At 58.5% G+C, this 17,624-nt stretch overlaps 1 protein-coding gene across 6 annotated transcripts; it reads left to right on the top strand.

Annotated features, from left to right (window-relative positions):
* The first annotated feature begins 3,383 nt into the window (after positions 1-3,383).
* Positions 3,384-16,881, top strand: AIFM3 (apoptosis inducing factor mitochondria associated 3). 6 transcript variants are annotated; one of them, XM_044243768.1, is made up of 21 exons: positions 3,384-3,418; positions 5,925-6,101; positions 9,992-10,205; positions 10,450-10,559; positions 10,743-10,852; positions 10,948-10,992; positions 11,220-11,316; positions 11,392-11,504; positions 11,778-11,864; positions 12,267-12,358; positions 12,470-12,600; positions 12,711-12,826; positions 12,929-13,000; positions 13,086-13,149; positions 13,715-13,791; positions 13,892-14,009; positions 14,537-14,635; positions 14,897-14,972; positions 15,506-15,605; positions 16,271-16,291; positions 16,519-16,881. In XM_044243768.1, the coding sequence occupies exons 2-21, from the start codon at positions 6,071-6,073 to the stop codon at positions 16,768-16,770; spliced, it is 2,025 nt and encodes a 674-aa protein (XP_044099703.1). In that variant the 5' UTR covers positions 3,384-3,418; positions 5,925-6,070; the 3' UTR covers positions 16,771-16,881. The 6 variants fall into 6 exon arrangements, with proteins under 6 accessions (XP_044099703.1, XP_044099699.1, XP_044099700.1 ...); XM_044243764.1 differs by lacking the exon at positions 3,384-3,418 and adding an exon at positions 4,477-4,543; XM_044243765.1 differs by lacking the exon at positions 3,384-3,418 and adding an exon at positions 4,477-4,543 and having other exon boundaries at positions 15,506-15,610; positions 16,519-16,642.
* The last annotated feature ends 743 nt before the right edge of the window (positions 16,882-17,624 follow it).

Raw genomic sequence — 17,624 nt, 5'->3', positions numbered from 1 at the left:
CCATCTCACCTCCTTGCCTTTGCTTGGACATTCCTTCTGCCTGGATGCCCTTCTTCTCTCTGGTGAACTCCTAAGGACCTGTCTGTCCTCAGTCCTTGCCACCTCCTAGGAAAGCCCTTCTGAACTTCCCTCCCTCCATGAAGACTGGAATTAGGACTGGTTACCCCACAATCTGGGAACAGGTCAGTGTAGCAAGATAGGGGCTGAAGAAGTCAGTAGGCAACTGGAGCTGACTGTAGAGACAGAGAACCCAGAAGGTGCTGGGAACATAGGGTTCAGACACGGTTTGTGTAGACCAAATTGGGCTGGGGGAGGCTGGGCTGCAGTAGCCAGAGCAAGTCAGGAATGAGGCTAGGGTGCGAGGTTTGGCCCAGGTTCCCAAACCTAAGGATCCTCCAACTTCTGCTTCCGTGTGATTGAATCACTGTGCAGCTGTGGGCACAGCTGTCCTCAGCTTTGGTGTTGGCTGTGCTGTATCCGCGCCCCCCCCACCGTATTTCCTGGGAATCAGTTAAACTCAGGTCTCAGGATCTGAAAATCTATTTAAATCTGGCAGGGAAGAGGGCTCTACTGTTTCAGCAGCTGCCCTCAGAATCCCAAAGCTCCCAGAGGCCCAGCTGGCCCTCAGACTGGCCTCCAGGGGGCGCCAGTGTCAATCCCAATGTTAAGCGTTGAGCCTGTGTCACTTTCATCATCGCAGGCACCCTGGAATCCAGGCCCTAGGCTGAGGGGGAATGGGTAACAGGGGAAACTGACAGAAGCGGGTAGAGGAAAGGAGAACAGAGACAAGCTTGGGCAGGGATCTCTCCCTCTCTCTTACACACACATACACACACCACCTCCTCAAACCTTGGCAACCCCCTTCCTTGCCTTTAGGGTGTCTGTTGGGTCTAGGGGTCTCTCAGACACCCCAGGTCACCTCACTACATCTCAACCTAGGGCTCGATTTCCCTCTTCACTATCAGCCCTGTGGGTATTCTCCAGATCAGATGTTTTTGCCTTGTCAGAATCATCCTTGGGGCAAGATCAGGACCTCAGACTGTCCAAGGCTCAGAGGCCTCCTGAATCTCCCTAAGTCCTCTTGTTCATATGTACCACCCCCAAATTTGAGGGCCTCTATGAGGCAGCACTCCTTTTTTTTCCTTTAATTTTTAAAATCTTCTTCTAACTTTCAAGAAAAATTATTTATTTGAGAGAGAGGGTGAGCACAAGCAGGGGGAACAGCAGGCAGAGGGAGAAGCAGGCTCCCTGCTGAACAAGGAGTCCCATGCAGGACTCAATCCCAGGACCCTGGGATCATGACCTGAGCTGAAGGCAGCCACTTAACCAGCTGAGCCACCCAGGCGTCCCCAAGGCAGCACTCCTCACCTACCTTAGGTATTAGCATTTGCTCCCTAATGATCTTGCAGTTTCTGCCCCACTACAGGGCAGCTAGAGTCTCGAGCCCAATCTCTCATGCCAAGTGTGCCATAGTGGGCTTGCCCCATGTCAGGGCAGCACTTGCCCCATGTCAGGGCATATCCCCAGCTTGTTGGCTTTTGCACAGCCCCCACATTGACCTGTTCCCCAGTCTCATCTCTGGCACCCCACACTTAGCAGCCCCCTACCCCATATCCTGAGCGTCCTCTGTTTCCTATGGTTCTGCATGGTGACCTGGCAACCTCCTCAGGATGGCACTGTAGTCACCCCCACGTTTTCTGGGGAACCTGGGCACAGGGGTTCACTGATGCAGATGGGTCCCTGAGCAGGACTCGAACTCTGCTCTGGAGACTATGGGGCCTTGGCCAGACCTGGCAGGCCTCTCCCCTCCCACTGCTACCCTTCCACTGGTAAGCCCAGCATAGCCTAGCCAGCCTGCCAGGATTCAAGTCTCTGTTTTGCCACTCACCAGCTGGTAGCCTTGGGGGCGTTCCTAACATCTCGAAACCTCAGTTTTCCCAACTGTCAAATGGAGATGATGCACAGAGAAACTTCCTTCTCAAGCAGTTGTGAAAAAAAGAAATAAATGTGTGTGAAGCCAGAGCCATGGCTGGCTAAGGGGGCTGGAGCTGCAAGGTCAGCAAGTGTGTGGAATGGGGCCTGGTTTTGGAGGCCAAGGGCACCAGGCCCCATACACCATCTGTCCACTGATGGGGCCTCTCCTGTGGCAGTGACCACAGTCACACTGTGGAAACCACACACATGGCCACAGAGGGATGGTCTGAGCAGAACCACTTGTCCCCTTCAAAGTCTGGGCCCCACACCCACCTGCAGAGGAGTGACCCATGCAGACCCTGGTCCTGCCCCTGGGTGAGAATCTGCCTTCTGAAGTCGTATACCTGTAAGATGTGGGGGAGTTGTGCTTGTCCCTCTGGGCGGGGTGGGTCATAAGGACTTTCTCTGAAGGCTGGATCTGCCTGGTGCAGGGGACTGTCACTGCTGTCTTTTTTGTCATCCTTACAGGAGAGCAAGGCCCAGAAAGGGGAGAAGTGGCCAAAAACAGAAGCCAACAGGAGCCGCCAAAGGGGACTAATAGGACAGAGCTGGTGGGCCCTGATGTGTTTGTTTAGTTACAGATGTGACACAGCTTCCCTGAAAAGTGTCTTTCATTCATTCCCTACATAGTCACTGAGTCCCAGTTTGCCACAGGTATAAGCTCTACCTGAACACAGCGCAAAGATTAAGATAATCAAGACAGTGATACTAGAGGTAACTAGGATCTAGAATTTCTGTGCCCGATCACCTCTGAGTCAAGGAAGGCTGGTCAGGGAGGGCTTCCTGGAGGAGGGGACACAACACCAGGGTGCGTCATGATTTAGAGGGACCCAGGAAGTTCTCCTGATATAATGATAGGTGGGAAAAAGAAAATATCATAAAATATAATTTAAGATACATCTTATGAAGTGTGGGGAGAGGGGAGGGAGCTAGGAGACAGAGGAGACTGAGCCCCCAAAGGCGGTCAAGCTATCTATGAGGCAGTCTCGAGTGATTGGGATTTTTCTTCTTGGGGAGGTTATTCCGGGTGATTCAATTCCCACCCCAAAAGTCACTCCGCCGCCCAGGAGTCGAAGACTTAGGAAAGAAAAAACAGAAACAAGAATCAGACCCGGTGCGCAGACCAACTTGGCCACCCCTCTAGGGTCCAGAGAATCCCCGGGAACCCAGACGCCGCTGGCGCCGTCCACGGCCAGAAGGACCACCCAATACCTCCCCACACCCCACGAACCGCATGTGGATTCCGAGGCCACCGGCCCGGTCCCTGACCCGGGACCGACCCCCTTCTACCAGCAGGGACCCGGCGGGGCGGTGCTGGGCGCCGCGGGCTCCCCGGCCGCAGTGTCGCCGCAGCGCCGGCCCCGCCCCCGCCCGCTCCACCCGCCCCCCCCCCCGCGGCCGCGGCCCCGAGCGGTTCCACAGCGGAGGCCCACGCCGAGCCCAGGTGAGCTTCCGCCCTAGGGACCCCAGACCCCAGGACCCCGGACCCCGGACCCCGACCCCGCCACGCAGGCTCTGCTGCCGGGTCCCGGCCCCGCTGCCTCCGCCCCCGGGGCCAGCGGGCGCGCTCGCAGGTCTCGGACCCTGGGCCGGCGCGTTGGGGGCTGGGGCAGACAGCGGGAGAGGGAGAGAGAGAAGCTGGGGCCGAAGCGCCTCTATTCCTTCTCCCCTCCCCGGCCCGGGGCCCTTCCCCGCTACCCCCGGCGTCCCACTGTGTGCCTGTCCCCCTTCCGGCCGCCCCCCCCGCCCCCCGGTGTGGTGAGTACGTCTGGACAGCGGGAAGGCGGCTTTAAAGGTCTTCCCAGGTAGAGGGGACTGCACGTGCAAAGGCAGGGGAGAGTTCGCGGGAGGCTTGCGCCCGGGGAGCAGGTGAGGGCCGGCACCCCTCTAACTTGATTGCTATCCTGATGAAGGCTGAAAGCCACTGAGGGTCCCAAGTGAACAGCACCTCCCCCACCCCCACCCCCCAACCCCCCCACCCCCGCTCCCTTTTCTGCCCAGCCTGCACTGGCCTAGGGGGACCGTGTCCTGGTGAGTGAGGACACATGCGCCTGGTGGGAAAGTTAGAACTTTTCAGCACTGGGTTAATTTGTGGGAAAGGGGCAGCACTCCACAAAATCTTGGGGATGCCTCCTGCTGCTCCACAAGCAAGAACCTTTGCCTTTGAGGTAGCAGGGCTCCCAGCCTGCCTGCACACAGGAGGCCCGGAGAAGGTTCCATCCCCAGCAAATCTCTTTCCAGGCCCAAGGCCCTGGAGGGTCTAGGACCCCCAGGCACCCCAGGGAGGGAGAAACCGCCCAGACAGGGACTGGACAGCAAGTGGAGGTCCCACCTTCTCAGACATCTGTGGCCCAGCAGGTGAAACCTGAGACCAGGCAGAAAGGAGGTGGCCCGGCTGAGCCCAAGGAGAAGCCAGGAACTGGGGAGGGCCCCCTTGTGCCCAGGGAGGGGCCAGGCAGGGCAGGTGGTAGCTCAGTCTTAACTGATCTGCCTTGGTGATGAGTGGGGGACCAAGTACCAGTATGCCCCATGTGGCCAGTGACCTTTGGCTGCCACTACCTCTCGAACTGTAAGTGCGCGCCTCTAGGGCTGGTAAGATCAGATGCCAGAACGTAGATGGCCCTTCCCAACTTTTCCTCCTTGGCCGCCTTGCTCTCAGGCACCCACTCAAAGCCTTTGCTAGGATCTGGGCAAGACCGGGTAGGCCTCAGCCCCACCTCAAGTTAGACTTCAGGAAGAACTTCCAGGGGAAATAGAGGGGATGACAGTGGAATGGACTGGGGGGAGATCATTTGTAAACAGGGCTGCTACACCTTTGTCCCAGGGCTTCCAAAGTCCGGTCTGTAAGCCGAATCTTCCAGGAGGCTGACCCTGTGGCCTTGAGGACTCTGATCTGGTGACCTCTCGCCAGTCCTGTGGCTTGCAGGGAGATATGGGGGCTTCCTGGGTCCCTGCTCATCTTGAAACTAACCAAGGCAGGGGGGAGGTGGGAGGTCACCTGGATGCCCCTTCCTGCTGCTTGACCTTGGCAAGCCCTTGGCCTCTCAGTTTCTCCAACTGCTGTTGGATGTCATCTCAGCACCACAGGCCTGGAGAGCATTTGCAAAGTGGGGGGCCTGTGTACAGGGTGGGAGCTCATGGCTGCTGGGCATGGGCTGTGTGCCTGGGCTCCCTTTCCCCCAACCTCATCAGGCCTGGGCTAGCCGCCTACTTCTGTTCACCATGGAGCTGGGTTTCCCTGGGGACCAGCGGACTGGCCCAGCCCAACCCCCACCCACCCACACCCTCCAGTGTCTCCTGGCCTCACTCACCCTGGGAGGAGGGGTAGAGGCTGGAGGCTGGGCCACCTCTTGGACCCCTGCCCCCTTTGCCCTGCCTTCCAGGGCTGGAAAGCCTCCATCCACTGCTGGGCCGGGAGGAAGAACCAGGGGTTGCCTGGAGGAGGTGGGTATCCAGGACCTGCCAGCCAGAGTGGGGGCCAGGGCCCAGGAGAACTAAATGTCATCCCCGTTGTAGGAAGGAGAAACTACAGAATCAGGAGGGCTTTGATCTGCCTGAGAGGACCTGGGTTTGGACCCCAGGCATGGTGGGGGTTCCCAGGCTGCTGGCTTTCCAGTGGGCTACAGAAATCAGGTTTTACCAGACAAGGCAGCTGTGGGGCTGGACTAAAAAGGCTGAGGTCAGTGCAGAGGGCCCCCTAGGCAGTAAGCACAGCCCACAGGCAAAAATGGGAAGGGAGAGTGAGAGTAGGGAGGCTGGAGGGCCTCAAAGGGGAGGTGACTTCCAGGGTCCCCTATAGGCATAGGCAGTGGATCCCAACTCAAATGTGCGCGTCTTCCGGAAGTGCCCCCCACCCCCGCTGCCCCCATCTATCTCTATCTCTCTGCATCTCTCTCCACAACCCCCATCAAAGCCCTGGTCCCTACAGATGCCCCTTGTCTCCCCTGCAGGTCCTGGAGGCAGCTCCAGCCCGGATGGCAGCTCCAGCATCTCTAAGGGCCATGGGGAGTCCAGCCCCACCTCCGGGGGCACCCTAGGCCTCCCACAGCCTACCATCTGTGTTCCTGCCCCCCCCATCAGCTGTGGGCCATTCGCCATGGGTGGGTGCTTCTCCAAACCCAAGCCAGGTACCTCTCTCTTCTTGCCTCATCCTCCCCCATCCCTCTCCTCTCCCCTCTCCCTCCCTCCTTCCCTCCTCCAGCCACCTTCCTCCTCCCCCTCCCCCCTCTGCCTCCGAAGTAGGTCAGGCTGGGCGGGCAGGCTGCTCAGAATGTTAATTCCCTGTAGGCAGGAGGGGGCAGGGGGCCAGGAGCCTTCTCTTGGGCCCCCTCCAATGGGTCCCCTTCTTTATCTGGGGCTTTGGGTGCTTCTGGGGGAAATAGCAGCTGAACCTCTCTCAGAAAGTAGAATTTAGGGTTCCTCCTGCTCCAGGATAGGGCAGGGGGGCCTTCCCTTTAGGGCTGGGGAAGAGGGACTCCAAGGACCCCCGTAGCTGCTGTGTGACCCAGGGCATGCAAGTTACCTCTCTGAGCCTCAATTCCCTCTCTACAAAATAAGCCTGACCCATCAAAGTTGCCATGAGGGTGGGGTGGACAGATCACAGCCCTCTTCTGATGCCCTGTGTGACCTTGAACTGAGTTGCCCCATTTGTGCAGGAAATCCTACCCTGCTTGGCCAGAGGGGCTCCAGCCTGAGGTGGGGGCTTCCCCGGTGCTAAGGGAGGCCTGGATGTGCTCTCCATGGAGACTTCTGCCTCTTGGGTTCTCTCTCCAGCCCCTATTTTCCCTCTCTTTCTTCACAACATTCAGGAAGGCAAAAGAATGGAGGCCTGTCACAGATGAAGACATGGAGGCCCAGAGAGGCCTCTCTCATGCCCAGTCAGTGCCCCGCCCACCTGCCACCCAGGCCACCCTGCCCCGGCCAGCTCCCCTTATACCTGATACCCATCGGCTCCATTACCTTGGAACACATGAGACTTTTCTCCTTTTCCTGGGTCTGAGGGAGAACTTGGGGGCAAGAGGAGACCTTTAATGCCCTGCCAGGCAGAAGGGACGTCCCCCCACCACCCCTCCCCCCCGCCATACCTGTCTCAGGGACCACTTGTCCCTCCCCCCATGCCCATCCTGTGGGTACCCAGTTCTGGGCCCAATCCTGACACCCTTCCTGGCTCCATGTATGACTTGGGTGAATGATGGCCATTGTCTTGACCTCAGCCTTCCCCCCCATCAGAAGTGGGCAGGAAAATGCTAGCTGGTCTGGCAGGAGGCCAAGAGCAGAGGATGCCACCTGCAGCTTCCTTTAATGGACTTCAGCAGGCTGGCCTGCCTGAGACCCCTGGCCCCCAGCTCCCAGGTCAGGAGCTGACAGCTCTCACTGCCCCAGAGGCAGTGGTGAGAACATGTTCTTGAGCCCAAATCCAGCCCTGCCGCTTTCTGGCTGTGTAGCCTTGGGCAGGTGACTTCACCTCTCTGAGCCTCTGCGTTCTCATGTCTAAGTGGAGCTAACAATTTTGCCCCCTCCCCTGCCCCGCCCCATGCACACTGTCTTGCTTAGCACAGGGCCTGGCACACAGGAAGGGGTATGTGTAGAACATTATTACTCCTCTTTTTGGAGGTAGGCTCCCTGCTTATAGGACTCCCCTGTGGGGCTATAGCTATTAGGTTGGAGCTTAGACCCCTAGGCACCTACACTGGGCAGGTCAAGGCTGAGTTTCAGAGAATGTCAGCATGTGTGAATGGGAGCATTTGGGCCATAAAAGTTCAGCTGGGGTCAAGAGGGTCTACAGGGAGACCAGAGCAAACCAAAGGTCTTTGTGCAAACTCTACCTACCATCTTGCTTGACTCTGGGTTGGACCACATCAGCACACATTTCCTGAGCTCGCTCTATACTCCCCATGTTCCATTGGCTCTGGGTCCGTGATAAGAAGTGTTCCGGGCCAGACCCTTGCCAAGCTCAGAACTAGGAAGAAGCACAGCTCTCTTGGCATCTAGTCGCTTGCCTCTTCTGAGGCCACAAGTGCCACTTAAAGGCTTTCCCTTTGTGCTGTGGCTGCCAGGAGGCTCAGAACTAACAATACAATGCTATTCCCCAACTTCATCTGTTGAGTTTCTGGTCTGAGTTACATATATTAAATCCTTCAGCATTCCCTACCACCAAGGAGGTAGGCACTGTTCTCTCTGTTTTATAATGAAGGCATCTGAGGTCCACAGGGGTAAGGCAAGGGTGCATGGTCACATGGGCTCCTGGGAATCATGAGGCTAGGGTTGATCTGGCTCTGTGGGTGGGCAGAGACCCCCCTCTTCATCCACCATTCCACTACTGCCTCTGACTTAATGGATTCCCGTTAGACTGCATTGGCAAGCCCCTTGGAGCCTTCTGGAAGGACGTGGAGGATACAAACAATCTGGCTTGGCTGTTATCTGGGCCCCTGCCAGGCTGTTCTGTGAGCTTCCTCTCTACAGTTCACATAACTGGTGTCAGCTGAGTTGGGAGTATTTTCCTTTTTAATTCTTTTCAAAACATTCTAACACCATTACATAAAGTATGGAAAGTGGAGGCAAAGCACCCACCCCACCCTCAATCTCCCCCTCCCCTACCACCTGACCCAACAGCTTCAGCATGGTATGGTGGTGGGCTCTAGGGCCCTTCCTGCCCAGTTGGAATCATGGAGCAGACCTTCACCCCTACCCCCTGCTGTGCCTGGGCCAGGCTAAGAGCTGGGACTTAAGGATAAGGGGTGTGGGCCTGCCATCCCCGGCTCTGGGCCAGGCCAGGGTGGGAGATTAGCACAGCGTGAGATGAGGAATGGGCAGCCGGAGGACGCAGCAAATGAACTGTCCAGGTGGATGGGTAGGGGTGAGCCAGGGCCGGGAAGGATGACAACCCAGGCCAAGGGAATTGCATAGGCAGAAGGCCCAGAGGCGTGACTCCGTGTTCTCTGTTTCTGGAGTGCCAGGTCTGGGATGGAGGGCACGAGAGGTAAAATGGGGAGAGGCCTGGAGGCTCTGGTGCCTTGGGAGTTGGTAGAAGCCCCTCCTGCTTCCTCATGGTCCCATGCTGGTCCCTTCAGCATGATCCCATGCTGGGCCAGGGGCTTAGCTTCCATCACTCGGCCCAGGAGGCCGGATTATCGCTGCTAAAAATTCTGTTTATTGTTCCCTTCTAATTAGAAAAACACCCCAGGCACATTGTAGGGAATTTAGAAAATGCAGAGAAATATAAAGATGAAAACCAGCTAACTGCCTGCTAGAACGGGTCCCATAGGCACTCTGGGGAAGGGTCTTCTGCGTGGAAGCTTCGAGAGGTGGGCCCTGCGCACCCTCTGCACCTACCCTTTTTGGGTGGGGTTCACACCCAAGGCCCCAGACCCCTGCACATGAAAACATGGAAAACCCAGGGCTTGGCAAATGATGGGTTCCTACATTGGTGAGCATAACTATTTTAAGAAGTTGAAAATAAATTGTGTACATTTTTTTTTTAATTAAAAAAAAACCCTCAAACCTATGGGAAAGTTGCAAACAGACCAACAGACCTTCTGTTTGCCATCACCCAGATTCACTGGCCAGGAAATGAGCCGCACCCAGATTTGGACATCCTGCTCTCATTGGGTCTGACTGTACACGTGACCTGACCCTTTAGGGATGTCCTCCGCCATCAGGGACCACGCATTTGGAGTCTGAGCAGGGCTCAGGGCATCAGGGTTCTTTCCTCCCACATAGATTCTTGGACAAAAGGCAATGTCAGGGTCAAAGGAGCCCCCTTGTGCCCCCCCACCTCATTTGCTACTGAAAAAGAAAACATGCAGAGATGAACTCAAGACAACCCAGCTTACCCTCCTTCTGTCTCTGTTCTCCTTCTCACCTGTTTTAAAGCTCTCTGAAGCTGGTGCAGGGAGCTTTCTGGAAAGGTGGAGGCATGGGAGGGAACTCACTCAAAGGAGCCAGTCCTGGAGCTGGTGGGGTGGGGAAGGGAGTGGGCCAGGCTGGGGGCTCATTGTGCTGCCCTGCCCACCCACAGTGGAGCTCAAGATCGAGGTGGTGCTGCCGGAGAAGGAGCGAGGCAAGGAGGAGCTGTCAGCCAGCGGGAAGGGCAGCCCCCGGGCCTACCAGGGCAATGGCACAGCCCGCCACTTCCACGCTGAGGAGCGCCTGACCGCCCCTCACCCCTATCCCGGCCCTCAGGACTGTGTGGAGGCCGCTGTCTGCCATGTCAAAGACCTCGAGAATGGCCAGTGGGTGCTGGGCCTGGGGGGCGGGGGCTCCCAGGGGCCCAAGATGGGAAGGCAAGATGCAGGCCATGGAAGGGGTGGGCTGGGAGGCCTGGAAGGGGCCTTCACAGGCGCCCGCACCAGCTCCCACCATCATGGCCTCTCCTGGTCTGGGCCTGCTCCCCAGAAAGTTGGACTCTGGGAAGAGGTGCCCACCCTAAGTGGGGCCTGGTGGGTAGCCTGCAGTCTGAGCGCGGCCCCTCCCCAGGATGCGGGAAGTGGAGCTGGGCTGGGGGAAGGTGCTGCTGGTGAAGGACAACGGGGAGTTCCACGCTCTGGGCCACAAGTGTCCACATTATGGTGCACCCCTGGTGAAAGGTGAGCTGTCCAAACAGGTGGTGGAGCGGGACCTCCCTGAAGGGTGCTCAGGTCCTCCTTGGACCCTCAGGGTCTCATCTATCAGTGGGGTCGCCTGGGCTGCGGGGAAGAGCCAGCGGTTGCTGGGACACAGGGGAGAGGGACTGTTGCTGGTGGCCCCAACCTGGCACCGCCCTCCCCCAGGCGTGCTGTCCCGCGGCCGGGTGCGCTGCCCTTGGCATGGTGCCTGCTTCAACATCAGCACTGGTGACCTGGAGGACTTCCCTGGCCTAGACAGTCTGCACAAATTCCAGGTGGGGCTAGTTGGGCGGAGGGGTGGGAGCCTGGGAGTGCAGGGCAGGGGTTGGAGCACCCCAAAACCTGGTCCTGAGCAACACAGCCCTTGCAGGTGAAGATTGAGAAGGAGAAGGTGTACGTCCGAGCCAGCAAGCAGGTGAGGATGTGGCTTGGGGCTCAGGCAAAAGGGAGAAGTGAGGATAGCATCTTGACCCAGGCATCAGCATGTGAAAAGGCCCTGTGGCTGGGAAACAGAGTAAAAGGCTACCTGGTGGGGATGAGGCTGGACTGCAGCCATAGGACCTGGCCTGCTGGGATGATGGCACAGGGAGGATGTCCACAACTCCAGCTCCCAGCTGCCTTCTGCTCTCCGGCTATCCCTAGGCCTTGCAGCTCCAGCGAAGAACTAAGGTGATGGCCAAGTGTATCTCTACGAGTGCTGGCCACAGCAGCAGCACCAACGTGCTCATTGTAGGCGCAGGTTGGTGGTGGGGTTATGAGGGGTGGGGGGTGGGGGGGAAGGGGGGGTCCCTGACCCACAGCACCCTCCCCTCAGGTGCAGCTGGCTTAGTGTGTGCAGAGACCCTGCGGCAAGAGGGGTTCTCGGACAGGATCGTCTTGTGCACCCTGGACCGGCACCTCCCCTATGACCGACCTAAGCTCAGCAAGGTGGGAAGAGGGGCAAATGAGGCCCACGAAGGGCCCAGCCCCCCAGCCCCCTGGGCACAGTCAGGTCCTCTCAGTACCCATTGGGCGTCTGGCGTTTCTCTGCTCACAACAGTCCTATCTGTGGTACCTCCAAAAAGATGTGGGTTTGTTGAATTCTATCCACAGCCCCTTTGTGAATGGGGTCCAGTCCCACCCTCCCCAGGCTTTGGGTCTTCTGTTGTAAAATGGAACAATGGCCACCTGGCTTTATCTCAAGATAGTTATCTCCTGCAGTCCCTGGATGCCCAGCCGGAGCAGCTGGCCCTGAGGCCCAAGGAGTTTTTCCGAGCCTATGGTATCGAGGTGCTCACTGAGGCCCAGGTATGGGGCCAAGGCTAGGGAAGGCTTAGTGGGAACCACCAATGACGTGAGGCCATGAGGGCCCCTGGAAGCTTGTGGGGGGAGTGTCCTGCCCTCTTGGCCCTGCTGTCCAGGCACCCTGGCACACTCCAGGCCTGGAAAACAGCCCTGAATCTCCTTCCCGGCAGGCTTAGGGGCACATGCAGAGATCTGCTCAGGGTTGGGATGGGAGAGCGTAAGAATGGCTTTGAGGGGAAGGTAAAGAGGAAAATGTAAAGAGGAAAAGCCAGGAGGAAGGACGACCCAGGTGTCAGGAATGGCCCCGGTGGAACCTTCCAGTTGAGAGGGTCTGGCAGGGGCTGGGAGGGGCAGCCTGGTTCAAGTCCACACCCAGGCCCACCTTCTGCCTGACGTGGGTTGCAGGTGGTCACAGTGGATGTGAGAAACAAGAAGGTTGTGTTCAAGGATGGCTTCAAGCTGGAGTACAGCAAGCTGCTGCTTGCACCAGGGAGCAGGTGGGAAGGTGTCTCCCCTTGTCCCCCACCCCGGATGCTTGGCAGGGCACCAGCCAGGATGGGAGGGCTTGGGGTGCCGGGAGCCCCTCACTGATGCTGGCCACGACTCAGCCCTAAGACGCTGAGCTGCAAAGGCAAAGAGGTAGAGAATGTGTTCACCATCCGGACGCCTGAAGATGCCAATCGTGTGGTGAGGCTGGCCCGGGGCCGCAACGCGGTGGTCGTGGGAGCTGGCTTCCTGGGTGAGCAGCTAGGACTGGTGGGGGCGATGGTCTGTGACAGCTGGTCCCAGGGTGGTACTGGCCCTGGGAGGCACAGGGTACCAGCCTGCCATCCACCACCCTGGCCCCAGGGATGGAAGTGGCCGCCTATCTGACCGAAAAAGCCCACTCGGTGTCTGTGGTGGAGCTGGAGGAGACCCCCTTCAGGAGATTTTTGGGGGAACGTGTTGGTCGCGCCCTCATGAAGGTGAGCGCACCCCGGCCCCAGCACCCAACCCCCTTGGAACCCCAGGCACATGGCCAGCCCTGCCATGTTCTCATTCATGGCCTTGCCCGCTTGCCCTGACAGATGTTTGAGAACAACCGGGTCAAGTTCTACATGCAGACAGAGGTGTCAGAGCTGCGGGCCCAGGAGGGAAAGGTGGGCCCTTCTTCCTGCTCCTCTCTCCCCCACTCACCCTTTCCCAGGAGCTGGGCCGCCCTGCTCACCCGCCTCCTCCCCACAGCTGAAGGAGGTCGTGCTGAAGAGCAGCAAGGTTGTGCGGGCTGACGTCTGTGTTGTGGGCATCGGTGAGTGGGCAGGCGGGCAGGCGCCAGCAAGCACCTGCACGTGCTCCAGAGTGACCCTGGGCCCTTCCCTTCCCCTCCCTGAGCCTCAGTCTCCATATCCACAAAAGGGCCACTTCGCAGGGCTGTGGTGGGGGGTGTGGACATCACTCGTAGCCAGGGCTTGGTGTGGAGGACGCACCCAGTGACCACTGCCCACAGATTCCTCCATGGCCTGCCCCACATGGCCTGCAGGACCCAAATAACCCTCTACCTGGGCCCTGCTGCCCTCCAGGTGCCAGCCTGGGGAGGGACAGAGCTGGGAGATGGCAGGGTAGGAGCTGGGGAGGTGGGGTGGGGGAGCTTCCTGGAGTCTCTCAGAGGAAGTGAGAGCCAGGGCAGTCTGGTGGTGGTGGTGGAGGAGTCCATCCAGAGGGGACAAGACGCATGAAAGCCACTAGGTGGGCTACTCCTTGGACTTTTGGTCTGGGGCTGGATTTTGTTGAGGGAGGGTATGGGTCATGGCGGACAAATGAGGCGGGAGAAGGGAGGGACTGGGGAATGGACACTGGTGGCCCTGTCCTGTCAGGCGCGGTGCCCGCCACAGGCTTCCTGAGGCAGAGCAGCGTCAATCTGGATTCCCGAGGCTTCATCCCTGTCAACAAGGTGGGGCCTGGTGGGGTGGGCAGGGTGCTCACTGTGGGTGGTGGCAGGATCAGGCCAAGGCCCCTGTCCCACCCATAGACCCCCGGCCCACTCCCCACAGATGATGCAGACCAACGTCCCAGGCGTGTTTGCTGCTGGCGATGCTGTCACTTTCCCCCTGGCCTGGAGGAACAACCGGAAAGTGAATATCCCACACTGGCAGATGGCTCACGCCCAGGGTATGACCAGCCCCATGGCAGGATGGGGGGTGGGAGGCTGTCCCAGGGGCTCAGCCTCCCCCAGGCCCACACCCCAGTTGTTGGCCTTGGGTCCCGGTCTCTGGGTTACCCTTTCAAGGCTCAGGGGTGACCTGTCTGAGCAGCCAGTTGACACAGCAAGCCCTGTGGCCATCCATAGATATCCTCTTCATACCAGGTGTGTCTGTTTCATTGTGTGCACACCAGAAATGGTGGGCAATCCCCCAACCCCAGGAAGCAGACCTTCCAGGTCTGGAGCACTTGGTTCAAATTCTCTAGAGAAGCGATCTGAGTGACTGGCTTTGAGCCAGGTGTCCCCTCTGCACCGATCAGCTGCAACTGGGGGTGGGCAGTGGGCTGAGCAATGATGCATTACTTGACCTCTGGGGAGGTGAGGAGGAAGAGAAGGGGAGTAGCCCCACATGTCAGAGATCCTCGGAGAGCTCAGGCAGGCAATGTAGGGGTGGTGAGGGCTAGGGTCGGGGCTCTCACGACCCTGGGTCCTACAGGGCGGGTGGCCGCGCAGAACATGCTGGCGCAGGAGGCGGAGATCAGCACCGTACCCTACCTGTGGACAGCCATGTTTGGCAAGAGCCTGCGCTACGCAGGTAACGGAGGGGCGCCGGGCAGGGGCGGGGCCAAGGGCATTTAGGGTGTGGCTAAGGTGTGTGCGGGGGCGGAGCCTGGGGGTTAGGACGGAGCTGTGAGCATCCTAGGGGCGTAAGAAGAGCGAAAACTGGTTGGGGGCGGCACTGAGGACCACCTACAAGGACAAAGGAGCTGGGCACGGTGGGGGGCTCCAGGGAGGATTTAGGAAGGTACTGGGCGCTGACCTGGGGGAGTCCCATCCCCTCCTGTTCGGCCCACAGGGTACGGAGAAGGCTTCGACGACGTCATCATCCAGGGGGATCTGGAAGAGCTTAAGTTCGTGGCTTTTTACACCAAGTGAGAGCAACGGGGTGGAAGGCGGCCTGAAGCAGCGGTCGGGAAGGTCGGGAAGGGGGAGCCCATCCCAGAGGAGCTCTGCTCCAGTGGAGGGACCTACCTGAAAGGTGCACAGAGGAGGCAGCCAGGCAGGAGACCCTCCAAGGCCAAGTGAGGAGGCTGGGTAGTATTAAGTCCAGCAGCCACGTCTTGAGGCAGGACATTTTATTTTCAGAACAGCTCTTTGAGTAGGGGTTGTGGACTCCCACTTTTATACTGAGGAGAGTCACACAAGTAGAGAGTGGTGATCCCAGGACAAGTGCTCAGCCCTGAACTCCACTGAGGAGGAAGGCTAGAGCCTCCATGGGCCTTTGACAGGATCCCCAAGCTCACGTTGGGCCAAGCAAAGCAAGGAGGGCTGGGTGCTCAGGACAGTCCTGTTACCCTGCATAAGATCCCTCCCTGGGCCCCAGCTGAAGAGGAGTGCCTCAAGGTCTCCAAGAAGGAAGGTTATTTCTGGGCAGTCCTCAGGCTCAGTTACTCTGTCCCTGCAGAGGCGATGAGGTGATTGCTGTGGCCAGCATGAATTACGATCCCATCGTGTCCAAGGTAGCTGAGGTGCTAGCCTCCGGCCGCGCCATCCGAAAGCGGGAGGTGGAGTGAGTGTGGGCTTCAGAGGTTTGGTGGGGGGAGGGAGAGGTTCCCCAAGGGACTGGCCCTTGGTAGCCATCCACTCCTGTAGCCCTACAGACCCCTTCCCCTGTTCTTGGTCCACATCAGTCTACGGGGCATCAGGTCTATGGGGTGGCATGGGACAAGGGTGGTAGTTTACGAATGGGCTGGTTATTTGTGCTCTTGGGGTGATAGAAGGAGGGAAAGAGGCCGTGTCCCAGGGCAGAGCCAGTACTATGGAGGGGGGGTCAAAGCCCTTGGTCAAATCCACTCTTTGGGCAGTCATCTGGCCTGGGACACCCAACTGGATTTGGTTGTATTGAGACTGGCAGAAGCTGGAGGGAGGGGTGGGAGACAGGCAGCTAGTGATGTTGGGTGGTTGTTTGGTGTCTGGGAGACACTGGATGTCAGCCATTACCCTCACCCCAGGAGGGTGGCAATGGGAGTCACCCTGTAGGCTCAAAGTGCCTACAGAGAGGCCCCCCTCCCCCTGCCCAGGGACTGGGGAAAGCCTGGAGGCCACGGGACAGGAGTAGGCCTCGGGCTGGAAACAATAGAGAACCAAGAGGGAACATGATGAATGACATACTCTCTCCCTCTCCCTGGCCTTCTCTCTCTCTCTCTCTCTCTCCCTTGCCTTCGAAAAGGCTGTTTGTGCTGCACAGCAAGTACGTGGTCCTCTGTCCCTCCTGTTGACCATTCTGAGCCTTTCCCACCTCAGCCCAGAGCCTGTACCCCATGGACTTCCCCTCTCTGCCTAAGTACCCATTCCTCCTGGGCACTGGGGCCTGGCCCAAAGCAGGTCCCCTGCTGTCCTCAGGGATCACCTGTTCATGGTGCCAAGTGGGTAACCTGCTGTCTTCTACCCTGACTCCTCCTCCCCTCATTCCTGCAGGACCGGCGACATGTCCTGGCTCACAGGGAAAGGATCCTGAGCTCGCATGCAGCAGACTTGGGCAGGCACGCTTGGGCACCAGGGACAGAGGCCAAGCCCTGGGGGCAGGTGCCAACCTCCAATTTCCCAGGATCTCCCAGGGCAGAACCTGAGCCTTCCCAGTGCTTGCCTTCGATTGCCTGGCTCACCTCCAGAGAGGCTTCCTACTTCCTCCAGGAGACGCTTACCCCCCAAGGCCTCAGCTGCCACTGAGGGCTGGCAATGGAGGCAGGACAGGCCTATCCTCTTCTCCCTCTCTTGAGACTGGTCCCCTGCAGGACCCTGCAAAATATTAGATATTCTCTTAAAATTAAAACGCACACATTTGCAGATCTGTGTGACTTCCATTGTAACTGGGCAGATCTTCATGAGGGAGAAAGCACAACCACATGATGCTCAGAACGACGAGTTTGACCTATGAGCACTCAGGGGAGGTAGCAACTGATTCTGCCCTTGGGGTAGAAAGCTTGGGGGGAAAGCTTCTCCTGGGGAGGTAGCAATTGGTTCTGACCCTGGGGTAGAAAGCTTGGGGGGAAAGCTTCTCCAACCAGAGTCTTGAATCTGGATTTTGAAAGAAGAGCGCTCCTGGTAGAAGGGATAGCACATGCCAAGGGTTTGAGATGGGAAGTGCTTCTTCAGAGGTCAGAGACAGCTGGTGCTTGGCGGTGTGGGGGCATGTGCCTACGGCGGGCTGTAGGGGCCGGGTCCTGAGACCGATCCCATGCTTTTCAAGGTAGCCAGAACTCCCCGAATCCCCATTTTCCAGGTAAAGAAAATGAGGCTCTGCTATTAAGTAAGAACGAGAATCTAGAGCCTCTCTACCACTCTGCCTCTCAGTCAAGAGGAATGCTGAGGGGGAGAAGTGGGGGCGCAGGCAGTAAGGGGATAGTCGGGCTCCCTCCCAGGCCGCTGAAAGCCCGGAACCCTCCACCCAGGATCCCAAGAGCGGCAGTCAAGGCCGAGTTCCGGGCACACAGGGCATGCCGGGAAGTGTGGCCCACCATGCCGGGTGGCGTGGGCCTGCCCGGTGATGGGGATATCCAGTCCGGACAGGGCTGGACCCTGAT

This window comes from Neovison vison, chromosome 3 (assembly GCF_020171115.1).
Source record: "Neovison vison isolate M4711 chromosome 3, ASM_NN_V1, whole genome shotgun sequence".
In the NCBI taxonomy this organism is placed as follows: domain Eukaryota; kingdom Metazoa; phylum Chordata; class Mammalia; order Carnivora; family Mustelidae; genus Neogale; species Neogale vison.
The sequence above is the reverse complement of the archived record's forward strand: the minus strand, read 5'-3'. Positions and strand labels throughout refer to the sequence as shown.